Here is a 10,183-nt window from a genome sequence, read left to right on the forward strand (position 1 = left end):
CAGCAAGGCTGGATCTGCACTCTGCAGCGCATGCCTGTTTTCTAGCTCCCCCCATATCCAGGTATCGAATTTCGTCGTCAGTTCGCAGTTTGTTCCAAAGCTTAGATTCTGATGACCTGAAAAGTTGAAATAATTTGTGAGATTCAGGTATGGAGGTTAAGATCTTATACATATGACTCTAAGCGCCCAAGCAAGTGCACTCAAGCACCATGGCAGAGGGTGTTGTGGGAGCACTGCTTGTCGAACTAGGTGCAGCCTTGGCGAAAGAAGCAGCAACCTATGGCGCATCCCTGCTGTGCAAGGAAGCGGGGCCCTCAAGGCTCTCTTTGGCGAGATCCGCAAAGCCGAGGCCGAGCTGGAGATGATGAAGGCCTACCTGCGTGAGTCAGAGAAGTTCAAGCATACCGATGAGATTACTGGCATCTTCGTTGACAAGATCCGGATCCATCTTTCCAGATCGAGGATGTTGTCGATGAGTTCATGTACAAGCTTGAGGACGATAAGCATGGAGGATTTGCAGCCAAGATGAAGAAGAGGATTAAACATGTCAGGACTTGGCGACTCTTAGCTCTCCAGCTCCGTGACATCAATGTGCAGATTGAAGACACTGCAAGAAGGAGAGACCGTTTTGCCATCCCAGTAACAGGAATCCCAAGAAATGGCGACCACCATTCCAGATTGACCAGTAATGATGCTTCGTGTTTTGCAAGGGAAGCGGATCTAGTTGGTGTTGAAGATAATGCAGCCAAACTCAAGGGGTGGCTAGTTGACGATCTGGAAGAAAAGAACATGAAAATCACCACAGTTTGGGGGATGGGTGGAGTAGGTAAAACTACTTTGGTTGATCATGTCTACAAGATTGTGAAAGCGAACTTTGATGCTGCTGTATGGGCAACTGTATCCAAGAATTGCTATAGAGTTTGGCATCTCAATCAATTATAACAATGTGCATATAAGAAGATTAGTAGAGGGCATCCGTGAACATCTTCATGGTAAAACATATATCTTGGTTTTGGGTGATGTTTGGGAACAAGACGTGTGGATAAATAATATCATTGCTGGTCTTTCCGACTAATCAAACCTGCTGATTTGTTCTTGCATCAAGAGTATCTGAGGTTGCATCAGTAGCAACTAGTGATTGTGTAATTAATCTGGAGCCACTGCAAGAAAATCATTCTTATATGTTATTTTGCAAACTAGCTTTTTGGAACAGTGATAACGAAACGTGCCTTGGGAGTTGTCCGATTTGGCCGCAAAGTTCTTAGAAAAATGCGCAGGCTTGCCGATTGCAATTGCATGCATAGGTCGCCTGCTGTCTTCCAGACCCCCAACATACACTGAATGGAATAATGTGTACGAGAGGTTAGAGTTACAGCCAACTGAAAACATGATCCCTGGTGTTGATACAATTCTGAAAGTCAGCTTGTAGGATCTTCCATATGAATTAAAGAATTGTTTCTTATATTGTGCACTATTTCCTGAGGATTATTTAATAAATAGGAGGAGGTTAATTAGGCACTGGATTACTTCTGGATTCATCAAGGGTGAGGAGAAGAGAACACTAGAACAAGTGGCAGAGGGCTACTTGAATGAGCTTATAAACCGAAGCCTACTACAAGTTGTGAGTAAGAATATTATGATTGGTCGAGTGAAATGTTGCCGTATGCATGACTTCATCCGCCGTCTTGCTATTGACAAAGCAGAGAAAGAATGTTTTGGCAAAGTTTATGAGGGGCATGAGACCGTTTTAGTAGGTGGGAAACGTAGATTGTCAATAGCGAGTACCAAGATTTCATCACTAAATCAATCTGGTGAAACACATATCCGTGGAATACTTGTTTTTACAAGTTTTGTTCATGTTGATTTGTTGAGGTCTATCCTTGGGTCTTCAAGTTTATTGTCAACATTGGATCTGCAAGGTACTGCAATCAAGATTGGTAGATGCTGCAGATGAGCTTATAGAAATGCTTGAGCAGGAATGTGACGCAAATGAAGAACTTATAAAGATTAGTCACATCAGAATGGTTACTGTTGAATCAACCGAGCATAATTTTTGGCGAAGAATTATTGTCCCCATAAGAGGAAATGGATTAGCTGGTTGAAGGCTTGGATGCTACCTGTTATTTTAGGAGTTCACTACAATACAAGGTATGCATTTATGAAGCTTCTTGTTTGTTGGGATGGTGGCACCACAATGTTAGTCTGAACTTCTCATTGGTTTCATTTTCCTAAGGTTGCTACAGCCTTCGTTGGTGTGTGGATTGATGGTTCTCTTCAATTATTTCAGTTTTAAAATGTGGCAGGTGAAGTTAACAGAAATAGCACTTATATTAAGACTGGTCTATGTATGATATTGCTAGACTAAAGTGATAGGAATTATCGGGTTATAAAATACGCACCCTCTTCCATCCCTTTGAAAAGAAAAAAAACTGTGTATGATTATTTGGTACGAGTAGCTACACAAAAATGCGTTGGTGCTAGAACGAGCATGTCCAAGAGCAAGTCCATCAATCTGTACTACTGCACGGGTGAGCAATTTTAAGATATACTCACTCCTTTCAAAATTATGAGTCATTCTATCTTTCTTCGAGAGTCAAAGCATCTCAAGTTTAACCAAAATTTTAGAGAAAATTATAAAGATTTATGACATCAAATCAGTATACTATAAAATATAATTAATAAAGAATCTAATGATACTTATTTGTACCATAAATTTTATTATTTTATTATATAATTTTGGTTAAACTTGAGATGTTTTTTATCCCCTAAGAAAGTTAGAATGACTCATAATTTAGGATGGAACGAGTATAAATACAAGAAATTTATTTGGGCTCCATTTGGATGTAAATATTAAAGTTGATGGATTTTTTTTTGAGAAATCGGAGGGTCCGAAGCCCCTACAGTTTTATATTAAAACGAGGAGCAAAGTTACACCTGAACAGAAAAAGGGGGAACAAAAAAAAAGGTAAAGAAAAAAAAAACAGGCCGCTAACCAGCCAGGCTATAGCAGGTTCTGGATCCAGATCAAACGCTGGAGCTACGCTGGCTTTTTTTGCCCGCAGGGAGGTGAGAGTTACTTCATCCATGCACACTCTCTTGCAATCGTTGATACTTGGATGCCTTCCATCATGGGCGGATTTGGGCCTAGGGCCACTGGGCCATGGCCCTAGGCATGGCCCAAGGAACTCCTTATACCGCTCTTATTTTTTCTGGCCCAATCCGTTCCAGAAAGGAGAGGCCCTAGTCTGTTGGCCCAGCGACAGCAAACGCGCTCGCAATCATTCGTCACAGGCTCGCAGCGCTCGCCTGGCCCAGTTTCTGCCCTCTCATAGTCTCGTCGCACCCCCTTGCCCGTTGCCCCTTGTTCTGCGGCTCGGCCATTCGCCTAAGTCCAAACCCTAGCCGCACGGCTTGCAGCTCCAGCAAAGCGGCGTGCGGCCCTCCTGGAATTCAGAGCGGCGTATCCTTGGATTGGAGGTGAGCTAGTGCAATGCTTGGATTTTAGGTGAACAGACGGCGACTAAATTTCTCCAATCCCTGTGTCGTGCGCCGTGCAATTGGGTGTCCTGGTGGCCGGCAATCGGTGTTGACTCGTTCGTGTGGCTGGATGGGAGAAGCAAGCAAGCATGTTAGTGTTTAGGCCTGATACTCCATGCTCCTAATTTTCCCAATCTCCTTTTTAAGGCATGACCCATTCTAGTTTTCTTGATTACTCGTTAGTAGACGGTGATTGCTCCATTGATCATTGGAAGATAATCCTTTTTTTTAAATGTTCCTATTGTTATTCATTGATCTACGCCTGTTTAAAGTGGTACTAAAATGCGGTATCTGAATAAGTTCATCTTTCTGTATGCTAGAACAGGATATTTTTGCAATTTGCTCAAGTTATTTGATGTGGCAAAATAGGCTTGCCTGAATGCGACTTTGCAAATAAAATAGGCTTGCCGGAATAAGTTATTATTTTATTTGTTGCGTGTGTGAATTATCAGTAGGGCCTATTATGAATTGCTTAGGCGGCTTGGTGGCCCTAGACGTTGATTTTCACCAGCTCCGCCACTGCCTTCCATTGAAGATAATGTCGTTTCTAGCACCCCAAACCGTCCAGCACCCTCAAGCTATCAGAAGGAAGCTTTGAGTCCTATACAAATTTACCTGTTACTAGCTCGAGCGCGGTACTCGCCTATCGAGGCAAGTGTCATTTGCCTCTACCCTTCCGAGTACGGGATCTTGCGGAGGCACGGTATCCGCTTGAATTAAGATGGATGGAGTCCTTTTATGCTCTATTGAACAATATATGCTTATTCAGGATCACAACTTGAGGGCGAGCTGTTGCTTAGGTCCCATTCAGCTTATTGAATCTTGGCTGAAACTGGCTGAAAAATACTATTCTGGCTGAATTGTTGTGAGAAAAAAACATTGTTCCGGCTAAAAAACAAGTCGGTTTCTGAGTACGCTGAACGAGGCGTGTGGAAGAATGTCACGATACTCTTCTTCTCCAATCCTCTCGCTAACAATGATACATACTGCTGCTTCATTTCTGAAGGAGAGTATATATGGAAGGATTTTATTAGCTGACATTACAAGGATTATTGTGATTCTAACTAAGGTAAGAGATTCAGAGTTGTTGATATGCGCAAACACTGACGCCCTGTTCGCTTGGCTTATAAGCCGTATATTTTCAGCTAACGAATAGTATTTTTCTCTCACGATAAATCAGCTAACAGTATTTTTAGTCATAGCTTATCAACCAAGCGAATCGCAGCTGCCCTGGCACATGTACTCGATTCTCAAAGCATCTCCGAGAGGATTGAGAAAACTGCAGAGGCAGTGGAAGAGCAGTTGGCAGTTGGGCGCGAGATCTTTTTTCTACCGTATCTTGTAAGAATTAATTTAGAGGCTCTAAAAGGACATATATTCGGCAACATAGAAAATGATACATTTTAATGTTATTTTTTACGAAATGTAATACTTAGGACTTAAATATTTGCCCACACAATCAACCTATGAACACGTGCATGCACACTATACCTCATGAGCACTTCTAAGAGGTTGGGTCAACGCATCTTAAAAATGACCGTCACTAAAAGCATCTCACTGTTGATGTGTGGGTCACCTACCCAAGAAAAGAATAGAGTTGTTAACTTCTAGAAATAAATCTAAAAAAAATGCAAACATATGTGCTTAATCTAGAGAATTTAAATCTTTTTTTGTGAAAAATCTAAAATTTAAATCTAGTTATGGATGGGTTCCAGTACAAGAAATTTAACTAACCGAGCGTATCTACTATCAATTGGAAAGGGTCGGGATGAAAACGGGGCGGATACGAACAAATATCACTGATATTACATTTGTTTTTATATTTCTTTTTGATTCGGATTCGAATACGGATGGTGTCAACCACGCCGGATAGGATACGATTGGATATCGACATCATAAATATATGATTTGATTATGCGGATACGGATACGATATCGGAGGTTGAATATCTGGACTCAGATACGAATGGATCTAAACTTCTCTAAATGAATTCGGTCTCGAATACAGTTCAAATATATTCGTACCGTCGTCCCTAGAAAAGGGTAAAGGCTGTCCCTGTGCTGCTGCAGGTCAACTGGTAGCAGGTCGCACACAGTTTGCAAGTCTCTTTGTCCTTTTCGTAGTGTCAGCAGTTATAACGTCGTGACTAGTGTTGATGGAAAAAATACAACTCGTTGTTCTTTTTTTTTGGACTACACAGTACAACACAGTAACACAGATACGACACAGTTACACAGATATTCGTAACGCGCGCACACACCATGCAACAATGGCGTCATTTGTCGATTGCATTGTTCTACCACGTACCAAGCACCAAAGTGTTCCTTCCAAAAAGTCCTGTTCGGTGTGCGCGTTTGCCAGGGCACCGTGTTGAGTTAGCCTGGAGTCCGCTGAATTCTGGCGCCACAAAGAGAAAAACGAACGGAGGCAGGGAGGACGGAGCGACCAGACGACTCCAGGCTTCGCGTCACGGCGTACTCGCATCGTATCTTCTGACCTCCCGTCTCCGGCTCTTCGCCTCCGGCCGTCCGGCGGTCCATCCCTCCGCCGCTCTGCGTCACGGCGTGCTCGCTGCTCCAGCTTCAGGCTCCGGTCACTCAGCCAGCAGCACCCAGCGGCCAGCGCGGTTGTCGCCCTCCTCTTGCGTCGCCGCGGTGCTCGAGTCCTCGGCGTGGGCGAGACGACGAGATCCCGATTCCCGACGACTGCCCGCCGCGGCCGCGTCCAGCCGTCCAGCTCCTCGAATGTGGGAGCGCTCAACGCTGCCCTTTGCTGGCTTGCTACAGGTTAGTTTGATCCCCAATTTCTTTCTTTCCCTAATTCTTACCAGCTAATTTGGTATGATTTTGCTAGATCAAATAAAATTGAGTAGACTTGATTTTTTAATTAGGTAGTAATGTTACGTCTGAAAAAATTCAGTTCCTTTTACAAAAGAAAAGGAGATAATCTTCTATTGGGGAAGGGGAAGGAGAAGGGGAAGACCCGTTTAATGCTCATTCAATACTGGAGTTAGGTGATTTGGGACAACAGAGGCAAGAACAAGAAGCAGCAGCACCTCAGTTAGATGAACTGGAACCCCAAAGGCAAGAAGATGCAGAACAACAAGAAGAAGCTGCACCTGCAGATCACTTGTTCTTGTTTTCTAAATTCGCCCCCCTATAATTTGGTTCACCAGTGGGAGGGGTTTTTTTTTCTCCAGATTTGTATTTGTATTAATCATAAACACGGTTTCAAGTTTCAATCTTTGACCACAGCTCCCATACTTAATCAAGTAATCAATTAGTAAAACGCAACTTAAGCACATTCTGTTGTACACCTTTCAGCTTGCTTTGTTCTTCTCATGCTCCCAAATCATTAGGTCGGTCCATACGTAAGACAAGGTTAGGATTAGGATGAGATCTCGTATAGTGTGACAAAAGATCTGTATCTGTAATCTTACATACCTGCGCCTCCAGTGCCACTCTAATGCTACTCCTTTTCTTCTCTTGTGCAGGGGAAGTTTACTTTAAATAGACACTAAGACAAATCAAAATGGCCGAGATGGCCAGTTCTGCCATTTTTGGGGAGGTAGTCGGTCAAATATTTTCCAGTATCATCGACAAGTACAATGATGGATCAGATGAAGACAGTAGCAACATAGAGAGGCTAGAGATGGCGTGCATCAAACTCGATGCTACCATCGAGACGTCGGACCATTGGCAGATCACCGACGTGGCACTGCTGCGCTGGAGAAAGAAGCTGAAGCGTGTTGCTTTAGAGTGCGATGATGAGCTTCGAAGATGTAAGAAGCGATCTCTTGAAGACAAAGAGACCAAAGAGAAGCTCAGGCAGTCCTCGTTTCCTAGACGAGTAGCTCATAGCACCAAATCATTCTTATCCTCTCTTGTGAGTCACAGGAACAATGGTGAACCCTCAAGCAAGGCTGTCGTGCAAAGGTTCGAGAGGCTAGCAAATGGTGCTGGTGATTTCCTGAGATTGGTGCAGTTGGGTGGAACACCGCGACCATACAGTTTCCTTGCCCCCCTTGTCCGTCATCTCTTTGCAGGCAAATATGCACGTTATCAAATGTTACAGCACCAGGGAAGTATGCTCAAATGTTTCAGCATACGGCCTATGAGTTTTGAGGAGCGCGGACTGGAAGCAATGCTGGCATTCATCCATGAAGACTACAAGGCACCCAAGGAGAATTTTCGCCTGGGGCTCATGCTGCGTCTTTCCCAGAGTACAGACGTCATTGGGATTACTGTCAAGTGTTTGCAGCTGCTCACACCTCACTTCAACTCTATCAGCGAGGTAGTCATCGGAGAGCTCACTCAGCTTCCTACGCAGGACTTTAAGTGGTCGCCTACGTACGATGAACCAGGTGACATGGAACACTGGAACCAAGTTCATGACACTTTGACTCGATGGTTCCGTTCAGATCCATTCTGCTGCAAACAGCATGAGCTCCAAAACATGTCTGCAGCTTGTAGCAGCAGCACAAATGCACCGGGGCTATCAGGCATATTCCCAGAACAAGTCATTGGAGTGTTTTTGCAGCGTCACATTTTACTGTCTGAGTATCGGGAATTGCAGGGGTCAAAGATGACATGTCACAGTACGTCATCTTTCCAAGAGGATGTCTTGCTTTTGAAGCTGGGAGTTCTCTTCATGCCGCATCACCCTTTGGAAGACATCAAGTTTGCTACTGAAGCTGAGAGCTCTGCAGTAGAGCAGTTATTAGATGCAAATGTTCATCCACACCAACTTGACAGTCTCGTGCTGCCCAAGGCGGTAGAATATCTTCACCATAATGCTGAGGCGATGATGTATCGGATGTCTTGGAAGTCTAAACATGGCAGTGCACACCTCTGTTTGCAGAAAACAAGCAAAGAGATGATGGGAGCACTGGGAGCTACAACACGACAAGGCTGGAGGAACAATAGCAACGCCTTTTTGGCGTTCGATGTAGAAAGGGGAACGATGACTGTGATCGATATGGGAATGGCAGCACTCAGTGTGGTGGGCTTCCTCCTCACGCTTGCCCTTGTGCGCTCAGCCATGAATGCTCATCAGTGATCTGGATGAATAAAGAATAGTCCATTTGTCGGAGGTCTTGCTCAACAACACTAACACCATATTACCATCTCATCTGTTTCACGGATGACTGGCGAGATACCGGCCATGTCCTGCTTTGCTTCAATAATGGATATTTGGTGCTCCACAAACTACTCCAGGATCCTCAGCAGCTATGGCCAATTTGAATATGTATGTATTACCATCCACTAGGTGTGTAGGTTATGTCTTAACCTTGTCTTGTCATGTGATTTTGTAATGATTCAGGAATCAGGACGCTAGGTGTATCATCTTGTTGTTCATGAAAAAATATATATAGTGTACCTTGGTTTTGATTACAATGTGAAATCGAAGAATTCCATGATACCAAGTAGAAGAATGTTGGAATGGATAACTTCCTCTTTGTCTGTTCTGCAGACTCTTCACTTAGATTCTATGTTAATTTTGGTCAAATTCTGAAGATGGAGATTCCAACGAATACAGTTGAAAGTTGAAATCACACCTCTGGGGCATGCCACTGGGAAAGAACATGAGCACTGGGGCATGATCGACAGTTACAGTTGAGCTCATTTTTTCCCCTTATAATTTGAAATTTGACACAACAGCAGGAATGCTGGGAGTATCTGTTAAAACTTATATAGCCGTATATGCTCTACTTGTTGTATTCTTGTACTAGTACATATGTAATGGGCGGACATGTGTGCCATGTAGCAGGGATGGCTCTAAAGTCTCTAATGGTGCCGGAGGTGTGTGCGATTCATCTGAATTTCAACCTGTGGCGAAGGCATCAAGCTATGCTTTCGGTAATACTAAAGCAGACAACTCTATGCCTAAACCATCCATATGTTTGCTACTGTAGCAACAATCATATCCATGTCTATGTCATGTGGGGCCGCGCCTACACAAGAAAACGCCGCGCTCGGGACGCGTGCAGGGCCACAAACGGCGCGACACCAGCACCATAGGCGCGGTCACGGCGCTCTGCATGGCGAGCGCTGAACAGGCAAGTGCCCAGAAGGAAGGAGAGCCGATTACGGCCTTAGATTTAGGAGCAATTGGCTCCAGGTTGTTATGGCCGAATGGCCTATAAATCTTGTACTCGTGTGCGGTGATAATCAAGCAGGAACAATTACCCAATTCCCTAATCTCCCTTTGCTGAATCAATTGGGCGCTGAGGGGTAAAACGTTGCCCCTGACCACGGATTGCGGCTACGAACTACGTAGCCGGGGTCCTTCTACCTTGTCCCTCGACGCCCTTGACAGTCTATATATGCATAAAATAGCTCTATATGACATCTTCCCACGATTTTAAAAGACGCTAGGGGGTACACAGTAGATTAGGCACAAATTAAACACGATTAAGTTTTTTCCCTAGTAGGAGCAAGAGCGGGAGGTACTGGAATGAAGGCCAAAATGATGCGTTCTAAAGGCACAAACAGACTTGCAAAGGCAAACAAAAGAAATTTGTACTTTGTTGAGAAATGAGCAAATGAAAAACATGTTCATATGTGAATGACTGAATATAATAAATTCAGAATATGTTATTCATACCTGGCCCTGCATAATTGTTCTTGACTTGATGTGAATCGGA

General features: G+C 43.9%; 1 protein-coding gene and 1 pseudogene across 2 annotated transcripts; both read left to right on the top strand.

Moving 5' to 3' along the window:
- The first annotated feature begins 209 nt into the window (after positions 1–209).
- LOC136479606 (disease resistance protein RPM1-like) lies at positions 210–1,954 on the top strand (annotated as a pseudogene).
- A 4,015-nt stretch (positions 1,955–5,969) lies between these two features.
- Positions 5,970–9,144, top strand: LOC136481674 (uncharacterized). 2 transcript variants are annotated; one of them, XR_010764810.1, is made up of 3 exons: positions 5,970–6,323; positions 7,031–8,805; positions 9,010–9,144. XR_010764810.1 is itself a non-coding variant. In XM_066479000.1 (2 exons), exon 2 carries the CDS (start codon positions 7,069–7,071, stop codon positions 8,593–8,595), a length of 1,527 nt encoding a protein of 508 aa, XP_066335097.1. In that variant the 5' UTR covers positions 5,970–6,323; positions 7,031–7,068; the 3' UTR covers positions 8,596–8,932. The 2 variants fall into 2 exon arrangements, 1 of the variants encoding a protein (XP_066335097.1); XM_066479000.1 differs by lacking the exon at positions 9,010–9,144 and having other exon boundaries at positions 7,031–8,932.
- Positions 9,145–10,183: the final 1,039 nt, after the last annotated feature.

This window comes from Miscanthus floridulus, chromosome 9 (genome assembly GCF_019320115.1).
Source record: "Miscanthus floridulus cultivar M001 chromosome 9, ASM1932011v1, whole genome shotgun sequence".
Taxonomy (NCBI): Eukaryota; Viridiplantae; Streptophyta; class Magnoliopsida; order Poales; family Poaceae; genus Miscanthus; species Miscanthus floridulus.